General features: G+C 41.2%; 1 protein-coding gene across 1 annotated transcript in view; it reads right to left on the bottom strand.

Moving 5' to 3' along the window:
• Positions 1–20,084, bottom strand: part of tdrd7a (tudor domain containing 7 a) — a gene marked incomplete at both ends in the record, with an annotated part of 195,169 nt that overhangs the window by 6,192 nt on the left and 168,893 nt on the right. Inside the window, 2 exons of the mRNA XM_084318310.1 lie at positions 7,688–7,848; positions 13,461–13,654. Of these exons, the coding sequence (XP_084174436.1) occupies positions 7,688–7,848; positions 13,461–13,654 (355 nt within the window). The remainder of the gene's footprint in view (positions 1–7,687; positions 7,849–13,460; positions 13,655–20,084) is intronic.

The following is a 20,084-nucleotide window of genomic DNA, read 5'->3' on the forward strand; positions in this document are numbered from 1 at the left end:
TTTGATATAACGTGACTAGCCTTTAGCCTCATATCAAGCTTCCCAGAAAAAAGACGAGCCGAAAACTGCGATAAAGCTTATATTCACAACGCTATAAAATGACAACCAACCGATGGATTTTTATTTTCTTTAAGCCATTATGAAGGCACGGTTTATGCACTCAAGTGACAATGAGAATGGACAGATAGCAATACTATAAAGTATATATATAGCGGTTAGAAAGTACATCGGTTTGTTGACAAACCCTGGTCGTCCAGAACCATATTACACTGCAAACCGTGGTCGCCAATGTGTTAACGATACACTTTTTAAACGTATCGTGGATATCGTGATGTTTTGCCCAAGAGGATTGTATCACGTCAATCTGGTCCACACGTTAAAACTTTTGAACAACGCCGCCCCCACACACACCTGCATCAAAGTTACTACTTATGATTACCAAAGGCATTCGTTTTGTGGCATTAACGTTATATAGTTACACGTTCAATAACATCAGTGTATTTACCCGAACATAGCAACGTCCGAGGACAACCTAGATAGATAGCAAGCATTAATCGTTCAGATCTCAGCCCGTGCTGAGTTGTGCCCATTCTGCGGTCTGTTAACACTGTGGTCGCCAAAAACGCCTTACCACGCCATTCGCCGCCATGCTCATTCTGCCAAAGACGCCGTACCACGTCATTGAGATCAATATTTCAAAAATATGTGATCGCAATCATATTTCTCCCCCGGAGACTTGAAATCTACTGTTGATCCCCTCTCAACGGTTCAAGAGCGCCATCTGGTGGCCGATCGGCGGATCGCTCAAACCGGAAACCGGAAACGGAAGCTGGTGCTCATTCCAATTCGGTCCGATCACTCGCTAATAGTCCCGGGACTCAAGCTAGACACAATGGATCGCAATCCGTTACCAATAACTCGATAAACAACATGATTTGGACGTATATACTATTATACAACCTGGAGATGGATCGCATATTTCAACATCCCATAATAGGAATATTTCTGCTCCACGCTCATCGCCCAACGCTACGGTAAGTTTCAGCGTTATTTTTTAACGTGTTCGATACAAACTGCTCTAATGATCATATCACCCACACTAGATGAATCATCTAACGTTGGCCATGGAATTATAAACAACCCCCCCCCCCATCCGGTCAACATCAGATGATAAGTAGTAACTTCTAGAAGCACGTCCATTTGACATTTTTTATCTCGCGCAGATCGCTATCAAACTGTATTTGATCATCAATATAATGCATTTAGGGCTATAAATCACGTTCTGGAGAATGCTGCAGAAAACGATAAAAACATACTTATACTTTAGACCGTATTTTAGTATGAATATGTGAATGAAAAAGTATAACGTTGCTACACCCTGAACAATAGATACTTGACGTTGAATGGGCCATAGTAATGTCAATTTAGCAATACACTTTAAAAAGTTATAGCCCTGCAAAGAAGGGGAACTTCTCCATAGACAAATTGAGCTGGCGTGGGATGGTTTATTATGAATATAAGCCTGGCGACCAAAGTGTTAATAAAGTTTTCAATGAGACAGATGTATGGAAAGGCTTTTATTATAACATTCGTTGCAGTAAAATCATTATGCCTCGTTTAGTCATCCTGCAGAGCGCTGGTAATCTACTCGTCGCCCGCGGGGAGCTAACGTTAGTAGCTTTGTTGTTGTGAGCACTCGTCAAAATCAATGGAGGACATTCTGGGAGTAAACAACGAATATGCGCTTGCCGATTGGTGCTAAGAACAGCAGGGCGGGTGCAAGCGGTGTGACGTAATTGGCACTCGACTGTCAATCAAAATTATTCCGTTGCCGTCTGAATGATGAATGAATGAAAACTTTATTAACAGATTGCAGAATGGGTACAATACAGTACAGCTCAATACAACAGTGGACTGGAGGATGAAGACCAGAAAAAGACTTTCGGCTTTTTTACATAAGGGTCCTCCATTTTCAATTCATCAAAACATTTAGAGACATACAAATATACAGTAGTTTCATAAAAATGCTAAAATGATTGATTGATTGATTTAAAACTTTATTAACATATTGCAGAATGGGTACAGTACAGCTCAATACATACAATTGTTAAGGGGATGCAGACCAGAGAAAGACTTTCGTCTTGTTTACATCAGGGTCCCCCATTTTCAATTCATCATATTTCATATCTAAATCATATAATATCTCATTGCTAAATATATGCAATATATAATCTAATAATCCAATAATCTAAATCTAATATAAAAATGCTAAACGCATGGGTATTTTATTTTGTCTTTAATGTTAGCTTGCCAACTCAAATACCGTCTTGGTAAGCCTCAATGAATTGTTTGGGGGAAAAAAAGAAAAACATTGTGATGTGTATCGCCGAAAGGTCAGAAAATATCGTGATATCATATTTAGGCCATATCGCCCAGCCCTACAAACAAGGGTCTAAACACGTTTAGCAAATTATGCCACATCAATGTGGAACGCCCTACCCACACCCATAAATTTTTTTGAATCCCTACCCACCTTCAAAACCGCTCTCAAAGAGTACCTACGGGAGGCTGCAATTCAAAACTGGCCCCGGTAAATGTCCAAACCACCCCTCCCAACCACCCACCCCCTCCTAATGTACAGTTTCCTCCTCGTATCATACATTATCTTAGGATCTGTTTAACAGTACTGTATATTTGCATATCTTGTATGTCACAAATGTAACAGTACTGTATACCTGTATGTCATGTATTGTCATAAATGTCATGATATACATCCTTATATCTGTATGGCCCCCCGTAAATGTCCAAACCTCCCCTCCCCTCCTAATGTAGTTTCCTCCCCCTCGTATGTATATATTTTCTGTTAGGATCTGTTTAACAGTACTGTATATTTGGATATCTTGTATGTCACAAATGTAACGGTACTGTATACCTGTATGTCATAAATGTCATGATAGCTGCGTATGTCATTATGAATTGAAAATGGGGGACCCTGATGTAAACAAGACGAAAGTCTCTCTGGTCTGCATCCCCTTAACAATTGTGTGTATTGAGCCGTACTGTATTGTAATTTGTACCCATTCTGAAATCTGTTAATACGTTTTCAATCAATCAATCAAACCTTTCTATGAACGTTTAGAAAAAAACTGTATTGCAATCTGATGAAAAATGGCAGAGCTATTTACATTATAAAGTAACTGTACTTACAGAAGATTTCATTTGCGGTTTTTGCTGCCCTGTTAGGGGCGTGGTGGTACTAAATCCAAATTGAACTCTGCCATTGGAAAGAAGAGATTTGGCCCGATCCATAGATCTGTGACTTGGCCATAATAAGGTCATTCATAGGCCTGATATTCTATATTCATATTTCAAATTGCATGAGTCGGGATGGTAAAATTCAGTACTGTATCTCCAAATCCCCTGTAAATCATCTGCCCTTTATTCATTTGTTTTTTTTTGTACACTTGATCTCAAGAAGGTGCTGAATGAGCTCAGTGGCAATTTTTGACATCTGGTCAATGTTAGCATGGTGTTATTCACCGTCAAAGATGAAAAAAAATAAATAAAAAAAAATTATATTCTCCTTTGGTTCATTACAATTCAAGCCAAGTAACAGACACAATATTTCTGACATAGGGAAATTTTCTGAAAATATGACTTTACAGGTTCAACGGTATCTGAATCTGAATAAAACACTTGTGTGTTATAAGCTAACATTTTGGGAATAAATGGCACTTGTTTTCAAGGATTGTTGTTTTCATTCATTTTAATCCTTATGAGTAGGGATGCCCCGATCATGTTTTTTTGCCACCGATACCTATGAGCCATATCGGCCGATACCGACCGTTTTTGTTATACTGTAAAAACTGGGATTTGGGTTAATTAATATAATTATTAGTAACCTATACATAATAAAAAAGACTGTGCCGTTTGAAATCGAATTGAGTTGAATTCAATTAATTTTAACCATTTATGAATTGCATTTTACACAGTTTTAGTTGAATAAAATTAGCTGATAGTTTAAAAGTGACGAGAGGACACTCAGTTTTTACCAGCTGGCAGTATTATACTGTAGGTCTAACACAGGCACTCAAAGTCCGGACTCCGTTCCAGATCGAACCACAACTGTCTCTGGACTCTGAACAAATTATACTTTTCATATGTATTATCTGCGAGACAGCGCCAACACACAAGTCGAAATTCTCCGCTCTCTCTAATGCAAGCAGCGTCTCTGTCTGCAATGCATGTCCGACTGGAGCCACTGTCTTCACGGCATGCTTGGTTGTCTCTCAGCGATTGCAGATGCATTGCAGATGCACCCTACTCACCTGGGGCAGTGTAGCGCATAATGTTTATCCATCTATGGTGTAGCGGGGCTCCGTCGTCTCGAGTCTACTACACTTAGTAAGTAACTTACTCCCTTGCTCGCTCGCACACACGCCCTCTCACGCTCGCACACACACTCATTCCAACTCCGCTGAGACTTGTGTTTGTTATGTTTTTCGCGCGCGTCTTCGATCGGTTTTCGCAAACGGCGAGTAGGAAGCATTATTGGAATTCCCCAATATAATTTATACTGATTATCGGCCGATACCGATCGCTGGCTGATCGATCGGGGCATCCCTACTTATTCGCAGATAAAAAGAGTCTCTGGGACCCTCAGGGTGAAACATCAAGGTCGATGAGGGAGGGGTAATAAAGCTGGGAGTGAGTGCGACAAAGTATGATAAATATATTTAGTTTTCAAATATTAAGAACCGATTTGTACACAACACTAACCAAAAGTATGAATGCTATACATACAATTTATGTAAAAATTTAGGTAAACAAACTCCAGGCAGCTAATGTTGACGCTGCCATTTTGGTTTTGGGTGATTTTAACAGCGCGCGTCTTAAAAAGGTGCTGCCGAATTTCTATCAGCATGTGACCTGTCCCACCAGAGGCGAGAACATATTAGACCATGTATACTCGCAATTTAAGAATGGGTACAAGTCACAGGCTCTTAGTCCATTCGGTAAAAGCGATCACGCCGCAATATTTCTTTTGCCAAAGTACAAACAAAGTCTCAAGCGAACGCCGGTGGTCTCGCGAGAGGTTAAGCGTTGGGCCGTGACGTCAGAGGAGTCACTCCAAGCTGTACTGGAATGCACAGACTGGAGTGTATTCCGTGATAACGCAGCCAATATTAACGAATACACCGAAACGGTGATCGACTATGTCTGTACTCAGGTAGAAGAAACAAACCCCTCCACCAAAATTAAAATCTACCCAAATCAAAAGCCCTGGGTAGACAAATCCGTCCGTGAGGCTCTGAAAGTGCGCACATCAGCATACAACACCGGGCTGGTGACAGGCAACATGGAAGAACACAAGATGGCAAGATACAACGTCAGGAGAGCAGTAATAGAGGCAAAACGGCGTTACAGGGATAAAGTTGAACTTCAGTTTGAACAGGCCGACTCTAGAGGCATGTGGCAGGGCCTCAGAACAATGACAGACTACAAAGGCACCCCCCTCAAACTGAACAGTGACATCTCCTTAGCAAATGATCTCAATTCCTTCTATGCGAGGTTTGAGGCTGTGAATAACAACACCAGCCTACAAACCACGGCAATGGGGGGGGGGGGGGGGGGGGGGGGTCTGCTGATGGAGACTCAGTGTTCAGGGTAACAGAGCATGAGGTGAGACGGATCTTTAAAAAAGTGAATATCAGGAAGGCAGCAGGACCGGACGGCATCCCCGGCCGCGTCCTAAAAGTCTGTGCCGACCAACTGGCCCCGGTATTCACTGACATCTTCAACCTGTCCTTGGAACAGGCTGTCATCCCCACCTGTCTGAAGAAGTCCACCATCATCCCTGTACCCAAAAAATCTATGCCCGCTTGCCTCAACGACTACCGCCCTGTAGCCCTCACCTCCATAGCCATGAAGTGCTTTGAGAAGCTAGTGAAGGGCTACATCTGTTCCTCCCTCCCCATCAACCTGGACCCTCTGCAATTTGCATATCGCCCCAACAGGTCCACGGAGGACGCCATAGCCCATGTGCTGCACACAGCAGCATCACACCTGGACAAGAGGCAGGGGAACTATGTGAGAATGCTGTTCATCAACTACAGCTCAGCATTCAATACCATAGTCCCCTCCAAACTCATAGCCAAGCTCAGGGACCTGGGCTTGAACTATGACCTGTGCCAGTGGGTCTTGGACTTCCTGACGGGCAGACCCCAGGTGGTAAGAGCCGGCAACTGCACCTCCTCATCCATCATGCTCAACATAGGGGCCCCCCAGGGCTGTGTTCTGAGCCCCCTCCTCTACTCCCTGTACACACATGACTGCGTAGCACAGCGGAACAACAACACCATCATCAAATTTGCTGATGACACAGTAGTGGTGGGCCTGATCTCTGCCAACGACGAAAGGGCCTACCTGGAAGAGGTAGAGAACCTGTCACAGTGGTGTCAGGAGAACTGCCTCTCCCTGAACGTCAGCAAAACAAAAGAGATGATTGTGGACTTCAGGAGGTCGGGGGTCAAGGACTACAGCCCCCTCAGCATCGACGGGGCACCGGTTGAGAGAGTGAACAGTTTCAAGTACCTCGGAGCCCACATATCCGAGGACTTGACATGGACCACACACATTGACAGTGTTGTGAAGAAGGCACGACAACGCCTCTACTTCCTCAGGCGCCTAAGGAAGTTCCAAGTCAGTCAGAAGATCCTTAGGAACTTCTACTCATGTACAATAGAGAGCATCCTGACCGGCAACATCACCTCCTGGTTTGGGAATAGCACTGCACAAGACCGTAGCAGACTACAAAGAGTGACACGTTCAGCCGAACGCACAATTGGAGGGGGGCTTCCCACCCTCCAGAACATTTACAACAAGCGGTGCAAGGGGAAGGCTAAGAGAATTATTAAGGACTCGAGCCACCCGAACAACTGCCTCTTTGAACTGCTGCGGTCAGGCAAGCGATACCGGAGTCTTAAGGCGAGCACAGAAAGACTCAGAAGAAGCTTCTATCCCCAGGCCATCAGGCTGCTAAACGAACAATAATCGCTAAACGAACAATAATCACTATGCAACAACCATCAAATGCACACAGCACACACACCCACACACTCACTCAAACAACACACTGCAGCACCCACTCTCCACACTTTAGATCACACAAACACACTTACACTTTATATTTATCGATAAAGGATTTGCACTACAACTCGTACACCTACTGTGAATTGTACCTAAATTGCACCTCGTCCCATTTCTCCATTTCTGCCTTGCACTATATAGTATTGTATATTAGTACACTGCACAGTATTGTATGGTAACTACGTCTATTCTGCATCGAACATTGTACATATGTCTAAACTGAACACTGTGACCTCTTTTTTTTACTTCTAATTTTACTATGTTTTTATTTCATACTTATCTTGTCTTGCACAGTCTCTGGAGCGCAAGAGTAAGAAGCATTTTGTACAAAAGTATTCTGTACTTCTGTATGACAACTATTAAAGAAACTTGAAACTTGAAACTTGAAACTATCCGTTTTTATTATATTCTTTGAAATGATCGTAGGATGGAATCTAGGATGAGGTCAAATAACTTTCATATAACGAGGCCCCTGTCGATGATGATGCCACCAACAGGTCAACATACATTGTACCTTACGTCTGAGGTTCCAACTCACCAGCCAGTTGTGCAGTGATGGCCTGGACGGGCAGTTGTCTGAACTCGTCGATGAGAGGCCGGAGGTGAGCGCTGCTGACCAGCTCATGTTTGCCATAATCCAACTCATAAACAGACAACAGCCCGTCGTTTACAATCGCCTTCACCAACACACGGTGCCAACTAGGGAGAGAAAGGGAAAGAGATGGTTTATGAGATGAAATGTATGAGTTTTGCCAATTCTTATTGTTGTGTTTGACGAGGATGTGATACTCGAGACATAACTTTGCAGAATGACGTGACCCGGATATCAGACCTCTAGTGAACTCCAGACACTATTTCCTCAACTATTCTCAACTGTAGTACTGTAGGCCCAGCTCGAGGAAATTAAAGAAATAGTTGAGGAAATAGTGTCTGCAGTTCACTAGATAGATCAGGGCTCCAGGGTGCGCCCGTTTTGGTCGCATTTTGCGACCAAAACTCAGAGCTGTGCGACTGGATGTTTTCCCTTGTCGCACTGGTGCTCCCAGCAGGTCTGTCTGTGTGTATGTGTGTGTGTTTAGCGTCTTTTTCCCCGTGGCCATGTGCGTTCTAATTTTTTTATTTTTTTTTTAATCTCAGCGGCGAGGAGTAACGCGTGGGAGGCTCACGATGCCCCCGTTGCTTCCTGATTCTGCTGTACAGGCGCACCAACCGACCTGCCCATTTCTAAATAGTCTCGTTTAAAACAAATAAAGCATCAACATTTGCATGGTGTACCTTTCTGTGCGTATTCATCCACAATCTATAGATCAACATGAAAATATTCGCAATTAATTGTAAAAGAAAATAAATTTGAATCGCTGAATTTTATTTCAACCAAAAATGACAGTGATAGAAGGGAACTCATTTTGTGCAGAAATGGAAAGCTTTCCAAATGTTCATGAGGTACAATTGTTACAATAGGCGATAATCCATTTTCCCAAAGATAAATCCCTATACGGTTGGACCTCGCAGGCGGTCCAAAGTGACGTCAGACTAGACTGAGGATGACATATTTTCGGGATTCCCGTGGGATGAGAGTCAATTTCACTTTGAATCCAGTGATTGGGCAGGACCGGGAGTAAGGGAGTGGGAACTATGACAACAAAATCAACAGGATTTGGACGGGAGTGATACATTGGTGCATCACTAATGTAAATGTTTGGTGGTTTTATATTTAACTAAGGCAGACATCAGGGCTGTACAGCGTGCCATGAAAAAATCAGTCGGTGCGATGAATGAATTTACTGCACTAGCACCCGTGCGATAGGCATTCGGTTCATATCGATAACTCTTATTTTGAAAATCCTGTGGCAAGTCTCATTTCCGCCCAAGCGCAGCTCCAGCCATAATATCTATGGCTCCGGCAGCTAGCAACGTTCGGTTCATATCGATACTCTTATTTTGAAAATCCTGTGGCATTTCCTCCCAAGCGCAGCTCCGGCAGCCCAACAACAACAGCGTGCTATGTTATGTTAGAGTGCGCATTTTGCAACCAGGAAATAAGTCCTGCCTGTTTTTCCCTGCAATGCTTCGCATCCTCACCAAAACTAACTAGTTAGCTGCTACCGGTAACTAAACTAAGCTAACCCGGCTCAGAGGCAGAGAAAACAATGAGGAAAGGGAGGGGGCGGTGGAGCCTCAGCCTCTCTGTCCCTCTCTCTACGTCAGGGGTGGGCAATTATTTTTCCCGGGGGGCCGAATGAGCAACTGAAAATATGTTGGAGGGCCGGGCCAAAATTCCAAACTCAATTATGCATAATATACATTTTATTTCTATATAAAAAGCAGTAAATGGCATTGTTTTGACCCCTGGTAAGAGTGTATGTTATTATTTGGCAATTAAAAGGTGAGGTTAGCTTTCAAAAATATCATTTATTCAAATATAATTTATTTCCAAAATTATAAACAAAATGTGAAACATTAATAACAAAGGGCATGTATGAAAAAGTGCTATACAAATAAAATGTTCTTAGCTTTCTAAAGACATCACATCATCTTATAGCCAAAATAAACAAGACATGTCACTGAACTGTGTAAAGAAAAGTGTCCCAGTTTTGTAGCCTTTTTTACTTTACATGCCTATAATAAACATTTAATGTTTTCAGAACTGTGCAAAAAAAAAGAAAAAAAAATCAAGTGTCCCATTTCCACATTTTAGTGTTCTTCAGATCTTTTTTTCATTCAGTGTGATAAATCCAGTCTCTGTTAAGCTTTAACAAGTCCATCAAAGTCAGGTTGCATGTCTGAGGTGGAGATGCGAAGCACAGCTGACAGATGTTCATCAGTGAGAGAGGATCTGTACCTGGACTTGGTAAACGTCATGACTGAGAATGTCTGTTCACATATAGGTGGATCCAAAGAGAACCAACATCTTCTGAGCATGTCTCCTCATGTTTGGAAAGTTCTCCTCCTTGAGAGCAGAGTAGAACTCTAGCAGTGATGCTGACTTAAAGTGCTCTTTCAGTAGTGAATCAGACTGCAGGTCAATGAGTTCAAGCTGAACATCAGTGGGTGCACTATCAACACTGCAGGTAAAGGGAGAGGAAACCAGCTGCATTTCATCCTCAACCTTTTTGAAATCTTGAAAACGCCTTGAAAATTCATCATGCAGTGCTCCTAACATGGATGAGTACCTGTGCCGGTGATCAGCTGATGGTTTGACTTCTTTCAGGGTTTTCATGTGTTCGAGATTGTTGCTGCCTAGTTGCCGTGAAATTAATAGCAAATAAAAAAAATGTAATCTACCTACCTCAGTTGTGAAAAAAAAAACACACTTTCGACAGTTTTCGGCTTGCCATTGCCCCGACTGCTTTGTTGTTGAATCAAGTCAAATCCTAGGTAAGCGTATATTGTGCGTGTGAACGTTGACATAAAAATAAAAAATAATTTTTTTATTATCATCATGTAATCTTTCGCGGGCCGGTCAGAATCATCCCGCGCGGGCCGTACAATGCACAGGTCTGCTCTACGTCAATGATTTTAAGTAGGTGAGGTCAAAGGAGTTTGATAGTATTTACTGAGGATGGCCAGATAATGTTGATATTTAAACATAAAATATAATACATAATAAATGTATACATGATCATGCAACATAAAAGAAAATTAGGAACCGTTTGGGAGAGGGAGGGGTTTTAGGTTGGTGTGTTGTGAGTTCCAAAAAGTTATTTCAAGTTTAAAGCTCAATATATCAAAATGTGGCACTTTACAGTGAACAGGAGGTCTATTTGTATTAAAACAATAGATTGTTTTTCATTTAAATGTCTGGAAGAGCTAAATTTATTTCTTTCAAATTATATTTTTGTTACCTTTTTTGAGTTGATCTAAATGTTACTGATTGTGTTGAATGGGCTTATGATATCATCTCATATCAATTGCAGGCACCTGCATCGTATCGTGGCAGACTGTGATATTGGCAAATAACGTTTCGTCGTCCAAAGAATCGATATCGTATCGTGATGAAACTGGTGATTCCCACCCCTAGTAGAGTCCATACATCCAACACCAAATCCCATAATTCCTTACACGTAACATGTCTGGCTGTGTGACGTCAACTTGTCAGCATGAAAATGACAGCCAAACATGGCACTGCAACTAAATAACACAAAACAATAGGCACATTTGTGACTGTTACAAATATAACACGTTTTATACTTGTGCTACAAGATTTTGGCCTGTGCTACAAAACTATCAACCTCTGTAGCACCAGTGCTATGTGCAAAAAAAGTTAACGTACAACCCTACAGAAATGATGTGACCCATGTACTGCATATTTTATACTGAGGAAGAAAAACGGAGCAAGATTGGTAAACGGGAGTGGGATTCTATAAATGTTTGGCTCGGGATTGGGACGGGATTGGGATCAGTCCTCTGTGGGAGTGGGAGGGAGTGGGATTTTTTTTCGAAACTCACTTGGGATTGGGATGAGATTATTTCTGTGGGAGTGGGAAGGAGCGGGAGTCAAAATCCACTCACATGTCAGCCTCTACGTCAGACTACACCTCCCTATTTAGAAGCCAATTGTTTGCATGATTAAAAACGATGGTTCGAACATCCGTTCGAAAAACCCTGGCGAATGTTCGAATCCCAAAAACAGGCTTGGGACAGCTCTAACTGGAGCTGAGCTGAATGTGTTAAAATAGACATAAAAAGGTGAAGGATTGGACTTTGCGAGCTAACTGTAATACAATGTTATTTTTTACAATAATTTACATTACAATAGAAAATACTAATGTATATGGAAACTGACAAAAAAGGTAATGGTAATGCTTAAAATGTATTATTGCAGCGGCAAAAGGCGCAGTGGGAAATTTTGGGTGCACCTAAATTATGTGCTGGTGCACCTAAATGAAAAAGTTAGGCGCACTGGTGCAACCAATGTAAAAAGTTAGTCTGGAGCCCTGTAGATAGATACTTTATTAATCCCCTTGGGGAAATTTGGTGACATACACAAACTTATACATTTTTGGATCATTTTCCCTTTTTTTCGATTTTAATATCCTATTCAATGTCAGGGACCTGTATGTTGCCGTTAAAAGGCATACTGCGACTCCGAAGGTGCAGTACCGGACAGATCCTGCTAGTAGGCAGTATCGAGAGTGCAGTAAACCCTGTTCCAGACCGGGTGTAACACTCAAATGTCTCCGGACGGACTTTTCTAGTAATGGGAAACCTAGGGCTTCACTCGATCGCATTGAATCGTTTTCGGGACCCCCGATCCATATGTTGTGGTGGGTTATGTCATGGACCAGATGGGCATAGGATGGACCAGATGGCGACCAAATAATTGGAATATTCTTTTTGGAATACCAACGACCACAGGTAAGGACAATCCAACGTCAATTTCAGCTTGATCATGCATGGTTTTCATACCCATCCACCTGATGAGCGTGTGTTGTGGTAATAACGAATGCCGTTATTGGCAATAAATTAATCAGAAACGAACAGCTGATCACATGACAAAATGACAGGTCTAAACAGATGTGTCCTCGCCTAAATCACACGATCTTATGATCATGACCTGGCTTCAATATTCTGCATGGGGTATGTCATCATGTCCTTTTTGGTGAAGACAAACACAGCCCTTACCGCAGAGGTCTGTTAAAGTTGATATATTACAGAGCTCTGTGGGAGGCTGATTTGTAGATCACTAATAATTATGATCTTTTATGATATAGAAACTATACATTTTCCACCACACTATCATATGCATTTGATTTGAAAATAATAGCGTGTCCAGGGATGAAACGCCAATGGATTTAGTAGAATTCACGTTGCACCCTATAGCCAGCCTCCCAGGAATTAGCACGGATCATTCCGAAATTATACTCATATTCACCACGGAATAACGCGTTAATGATTTTTTTTTTTTTTTTGCATCTTGAACGGAAGTTAGTTACTGTCAAATGACCATGGCATTGTATCCATAGCTATAATATAAAATATAGATTTATCTCTACAAACAACGTGACGCACAGTGAAACTACGGTATGTAATGAAAACCTGGCCATGCTATAGCTAGATGGGGAAATCGAATGGCCCCGAATGTGTTAACTGTTACTGCACACTACAAGTAGCCCACTGTACCGAAAACCCGCACTGAACCGCGACTTCAAAACCGAGGTACGTACTGAACCGTGGTTTGTGTGTACAGTTACACCCCTAGTATTTACTTGGGTATGCACTTTTAGGTGAATTTTCTGAAAATATGGCTTAAATATGGCTCAACAGGTTCAAGGAACAACCCGGAATGTGTCATGTGAAGGTTAACTTACTACTTGTCTACTTCGGCAGCATAGATCTCGTCCACCTGGATGTCGGTGGCTTCAGCGATTCCCTCAGTTTTGTTGTAGTAGAGAACCATTTCTCCCGTCAGAATCACCAGTTTAAAAAGGTCTTGCCATGGCTGCAGCACAAAGTGCCCTGGGTGGCAGGCCACAGGGACATACACGTCCATGTTCTGTCCAGGCTAGAAAGAGAGAGAGAAAGGGAGTGAAAGAGTTAGAGGGGCGGGGAAGAGGTGGGGCATAAGAATTCTCACCAGGTTAGAGAGAGGGAAGATCGGATGGATGGATGGAAGGAGAATGTTGCGACTACTCTACTAAGTGACACAAGGTGCACAAAGATGGGGAGCACTGATGACGTGTGCCTTTCCTCACTGCTCCACACCATTCAAGTAGGGCTGGGAGGTATACACAATATTATGTCATGGATCCTCACAAAGGTATGGATTTTTACAATACCATTGTCAGTGATGTATACAAATTGTCAAATAATGCATGTAATTACTAAGTGAATATAAAAATTATTATTTAATTGAAATCCTTTTGAATGACATTTGTACCAACTAGGCATGTGCCGGTATGACATTTTGAAGGTATGATAACCGGTTTCACGGTATATCATGGTAATCGGTAAGAAAGAAAAGGCATTTTTTTCCCCATTGAACAAAATGTCTTTTATTACAGTCTTCACACATTCATAAATAACTTGCAGAAAAGCTGATTGTATTACACACACAGAGGGAACTGTCTGACCACTTTAAGTAAGTACAGAAACTACAGAATGAAAAATACTTCCAAATAAACTTAAATAAAAATAAATAAAATTTAATTCAGTTCTGAATAAAATAAATACTCTCTTAAGTGAGCATGGTCACTTTCAGTCCAGGTTATGGTGAAGGTATGAAGGTTAGCATATAGACCTTTTACTAGGTCAAGGTTGGAGCGGTGAGGTGAGAGGGCACTTTGTAAAGAGGCACTGCTGTCATCAGTTTCAGGAACCCAGGTTTCTCTACTGCTTGAAAGGGCATCATATCTGTTGAAATGAAGTACGCCACAGCATTGGAGGTCTTTACAATGTTTTGACGTGGGTGCATAGGCTGTTTCTCAAACGTTTGCTGAATTGTGGGCTGATCTGCATTGGATCCCATTCGGCACAGCTATCCTAAAAAGAAAAGAAAAAATAGACATGTTAATGTAATATTTACAAAGATGTGAGCCTAGCCTAGTACTATTCTTACTGGATTAAACAGGCTACATTTAAACAATTCATCTTTCATGATTATGAATATGTAGGCTACATGTCAAAAGGGCAATACGTTTTGTTAAAGGGGAACTATCTTATAAATGGCCTTTTTGAGTGTTTAGCATTGTTTCCTAGCTATGTGAACTTATATTAATATGATCTATGTCTCAAAATTCTCATATTGGCGCATTCTTCCAATTCTCCTCTCACAATATTCACCCTCACTGAACTGAGTCGTTTGAAAATGTGCCTATATGTGATGTCATATAGTCACTGCTGCATGTTAATGTTCAGGCGAACACGACGGTGCACAGTGGTTTAGGTGGCACCTGCGGCTGCAAAACAGCTCGAGATCTTGAGGTAGAAAAATTCTGTTTTTGAGGACTTGATTAGAAATACAAAACAATGAATAAAAAAAATATATATATTACAGAGGTGTTCCATAGACTCACAGGAATTGTGTAAAAGTGCCCAAATAGTGAAAGAAATAGTAAAATAGTTCCCCTTTAATGTAATCTACTTGCACAGATGTACGTTATATAGCCTAGTACTATTCTTACTGGATTAACCACACATTTAAACAATTCCTTTTTCATGATTATGAATAAGGCTGTCAAAGTTAACGCGGTATTAACTCCCGATTATATTAACGCCACTATTTTCTTTTTTACTCACGATTAACTTTTAAGATTTATTTTTATTTTTTTACTAGACTTCACTCGGGTGTATTATTAATGCTCTCATTGATACTATGTTTGTTTCTGAAGTGTGAGTGAGTGTGAGTGTGAGTGAGTGAGTGAGTGAGTGAGTGAGTGAGTGAGTGAGTGAGTGAGTGAGTGAGTGAGTGAGTGAGTGAGAGATGAGGAAGGGGCAATAGAGAGAGCTGGGAGTGTGTGTGAGAGAGAGAGGGGGAGGGGGTGATTACACTGCCCTCGTGGTCAATGTAACAAGTTCCTAACGTTTTCTTTCCCCTATTATTTCATGCGCACTTTATTCATTGTTTTTAATTATTATTTTCTTTTAAGTTATTTTGTGCATCACTCTGTTTTGAATTTGATGCAAATTTGCAATGCATGAGGGTCATCATTTTGTGTTAAATGGCTGCATAAAGCAAGCATTTGTTGACTCTCATGTTGATATGAGTATTAAAACTTGGAACTTGAAAAAGATCTGTTTAAGGTAGATAAAAAAAAATTTAAATCGCGAGTTAACTATGGACAATCATGCGATTAATCAGATTAAATATTTTAATCGATTGATAGCACTATTATGAATATGTAGGCTACATGTAAGGCCGGGCTATACGGCCAAAAATGATATCACGATAACGATATGATATGTTATCATATCACTCGATATTGATTATCGATATTGTTATACGCTTTTTTTTTTACATTTTCTTTTCATTATTATTTTTTAAACAGATGTATGTTTATTTTGCAGCAAATCTTTCTCGTTGCCGCTATCTGTTACAGCCCCTCACACTCCAGTTCTCAGGCTGCAGCTGGTTTGAAAGCTAAAGTAAACAGGCTTCTCTGCTGGCTGTGGCTCCAGGGGAGTTGAATAGTTCTGGCTCTACTAGTTTCTTTTCTATCGTTTGGTGCTTTTTTGGTAGACAAACCACCGCACATGTGCACCGTGACTCGCGACTGGAGAATAGCTCTGCTAGCACACATAGCCTACTGTATACAGACGGTTTCAAACTGTATTTTAAATTAGAAAGCAAACAAAATAAATGGACAAGAGAAAAATAAATCTCAATTTGGTCAGTATTGTCATTTGGACAAGCAAAGCCATTACTTTAAGTTGCAGGCAAGAAAGACAAGTCTGTCCACTGTCTCTGGTTTTAAAACTGCCCTGTTGTTGCAGGTTACAAAAAAAAAAAAAAAAAAAAAAGATTAAAATATATCGCGATAATTATAGTTATCGTTTTATCGCCCAGCCCTAGCTACATGTCAAAAGGGCAATACGTTTTGTTAATGTAATTTACTTGCACAGATGTTATATAGCCTAGTACTATTCTTACTGAATTAAACACATTTAAACAATTCATCTTTCATGATTATGCATATGTAGGCTACATGTCAAAAAGGCAATAGGCCTACGTTTTGTTAAATGGTCAATGGTTTGCCCTGCGTCTAGTTAGCATAATTATCAATGCAAAATACATTTAAAAAAGATTACTACTACATTATACTGACAATATGAGCAATGTTCTTTGGATATAGCTAGATAATGTTACAGGCTACAGCTACAGATTTGATCAATTGTATTAATGTTACTGATGATTGGGTTAGATTTGGTAATGGATGAATAACAAACGAGCTAACGTTAGTCGACCGAAATCAATAACTGGCAACATTACCGGTACTACTAGTTAGCTAGCTGGCTAACTAGGTAACGTTAGCTAGCTCCCGTCAAAATGATGACCGTTGCGTTATTTATATTTTACATTAGTATTTATGGGTGGAATATTCAGATTCTAGCTCACTACATCAGTCACATTCAAACGTTTCTTTTTTATAGCTTGGTGAGAGCTATAACGGGTCCGACCCGTTAGCATGTGCTGGTTGACTCCGACCGACTCATCCATAGTTTATACTAGCTTTGTAGGTAACGTTAGCTAGGCTAACGCTGTACACGTTGTAGCCAACATTACTTTAGTTTCCAGGCAAATCCCAGTCGGCGAAGGGCTAACGTTAGCCCTTCGTGCATTGAGCATTATTTTCAGATGACGGCACACCACGTCAAGACAACATTACCTGGAAATTGGCAAAGAGCACTGGGTGATGATCTCGTAGATGGGTAATCATGTTTGATGTATTGCCTCCTCTTGCAGCCACTCTTCGCCGGCACTTCTTGCACGTTGGGAGACCATCCTCTTCTAAGCTGTGGCTGTCTGGGTTCTTCCGATAGCCGAAATAGTCCCACACTGCCGACTTGGTCTTTTTAGACGGTGGGAAACGTTTAATTGGCTCACCTCCTTCAGCCATGGTTTCGACGAGGCCGGGTTGGACAGACTGCGACTCTGCGAGTTTTTCTTTTGCCGACTGGTGTAAACAAACTGCACCACGCGGAATTACTCGCTGGATGGGGGGGGGGGCGTTCCAAGGGTGCATTCCAGTTAACATTTCTGACAGGCAGATTCTAAACGTATACCATCGGTGCCTACTGTCTGAACGTAATTTCAATAAATGTTTACACCGCAACGTTTTCAAACCGCGGTAAACCGTGTAACCGGCCCATGCCTAGTACCAACAAATTATTAGGTATGCACCGAAATTTCGGACGAAAATGGCAAAAAATTGCCTTTCGGCTTTCGGCCGAAGGAGTTTTTTCACCGAAAATATATCACAGAAACAGAAACAACCTAACAACCTTGCATGTTGTTGTGATGATGTCGCGCTGTCGGGAGTCGCGCTGTTTCTATGTAAACTCTGCGCGCAATGCGTCCAATAAATGCGTCTTTAACATGCTTTTATATCCTTATTTACTATATGCCCGTTGCGGTTAATCACTGAGTGATCTAATATGCATATTATTCGCGTGTTGTTGTGATGATGTCGCGCTGTCGGGAGTCGCGCTGTTTCTATGTAAACTCTGCGCGTGACGCGTCCAATAAATGCGTCTTTAACATGCTTTTATATCCTTATTTACTATATGCCTGTCGCGGTTAATCACTGAGTGATCTAATATGCATATTATTCAGAGCGAGAGGGGGGGGGATTGTGTTTCTCACATTGACGCTGTCTGTCTGTCGCGCGTCTACTGTGCCGAGTCAAGAGAGCACATTCAGCTGGGGACTAGAAAGGTGCGCTCAGTAGAGCACAGATGTCCGCTGCGCAGCCAGAGAAAAGATGGAATTAATGTACTGTATGCATTCAGAAGTGCTGAATAAATGTTTTATGGACCCATAATAGTGATTATTTATCATTTAAGTTAAGTTTTGCCATAATCATATGTTTTGCCATAATCATAATGTTCCACAACATTGGTAAAAAAGAAATTCTGTGTAACCATAGGGAATAAGACAAAAGTCCAATAACCCCGCCTGGTGGTAATGGTATGCAGCCGATGTTGCACTCCCTTTGAGACTCTGTATGTGGCTGTGTGTCATTGAAATTCCTCCGGGCGGAGTTTTCTAGTAGTCTGGACCGAGAGCTTTACCCGATCGCATTGAATAGTTTTCGGGACCCCCGATTCATTATGCTGTGGTGGGTTATGTCGTGGCCCAAATGGACATATGATCTAACAGATGGCAATCAAATAATTGGAATATTCTTTTTGGAATCTCACCGGCCACAGGTAAGAGCAATTTAACGTAAATTTCAGCCTGATTGTGCCTTGTTTTCATAGCCATCGCCCTGATCAGTGTATGCTGTTGTACTAACGAATGCCGTTATTGACAATAATTCATTCAATTCATGATAGAACATAATATACCGATCATATGCATTTGGATTTTTAATTGTAGCGTGTATAGGGACGAAATGCCAATGGATTAAGTATAATGTGCGTCACAGCCTATTACTAGCCTCCCAGGAATTACCCTAAACCGCTCTAAAACCATACTTATATTCACCACGGTATAAAACGGGAATGTATGGATGGAAAAATTATTTCTTTTTCACATCTTGAATGATAGATACTCGATGCCAAATGGGCCATATTTTTGCATCCATAGCTATAATATATATATAGTTATAGCCCTGCAAACAAGGTGAGCGACTCCAGGGGCTGACCCCTATTAATCGACTAATCGGTCGAAAGGAGCCGTAGTCGACTGGCCAACCTCTTAGTCGAATATAAAAATAAAATAAAAAATAAAATAAAAATTCCTAAAGAAAAGAGGCATAGAAGCGTGGCGAACGCTAATGGCACGCATACCAGAGGCTAACTGCCTACGAAAACAGGCACAGAGGCACTGAAAGAGGATTTCACCCATCTAATGAACACACTAGACTAGACAAATATCAAGATGTATCCATCAGTGGACCAATTGCATGCTTTTGCAGAGGACAAGAAGCCTTCAGTCGACTCCTTCAGACATTAAGCACCCCCCACAGCCCAAATGGGGGAAAAAAAAAAAAATAATGTTTTAAATATTATACTAACGGCACATTTTTGCCAATCCTAGTCGACCATCCAAATCCTTAGTCGGGGACAGCCCTAGACTCCATAGGTTTAATGCGTGGCAGCTAGGGGTGGTTCACAAAATCGACGGTTCGGTTCGTATCACAGTTTTGGGCGGTTTTCAGTTTTCAGTTCGGTTCGATATACGTTGTTTTTTATAATAAAAAAAAATTTAACACTCAAATCTAAACATGCTTCTCATTTATATATATAAAAAAAAATGTTTACAGTGTTAGTAT

Source organism: Notolepis coatsorum (assembly GCF_963971535.1).
Source record: "Notolepis coatsorum genome assembly, chromosome: 7".
Classification (NCBI taxonomy): Eukaryota; Metazoa; Chordata; class Actinopteri; order Aulopiformes; family Paralepididae; genus Notolepis; species Notolepis coatsorum.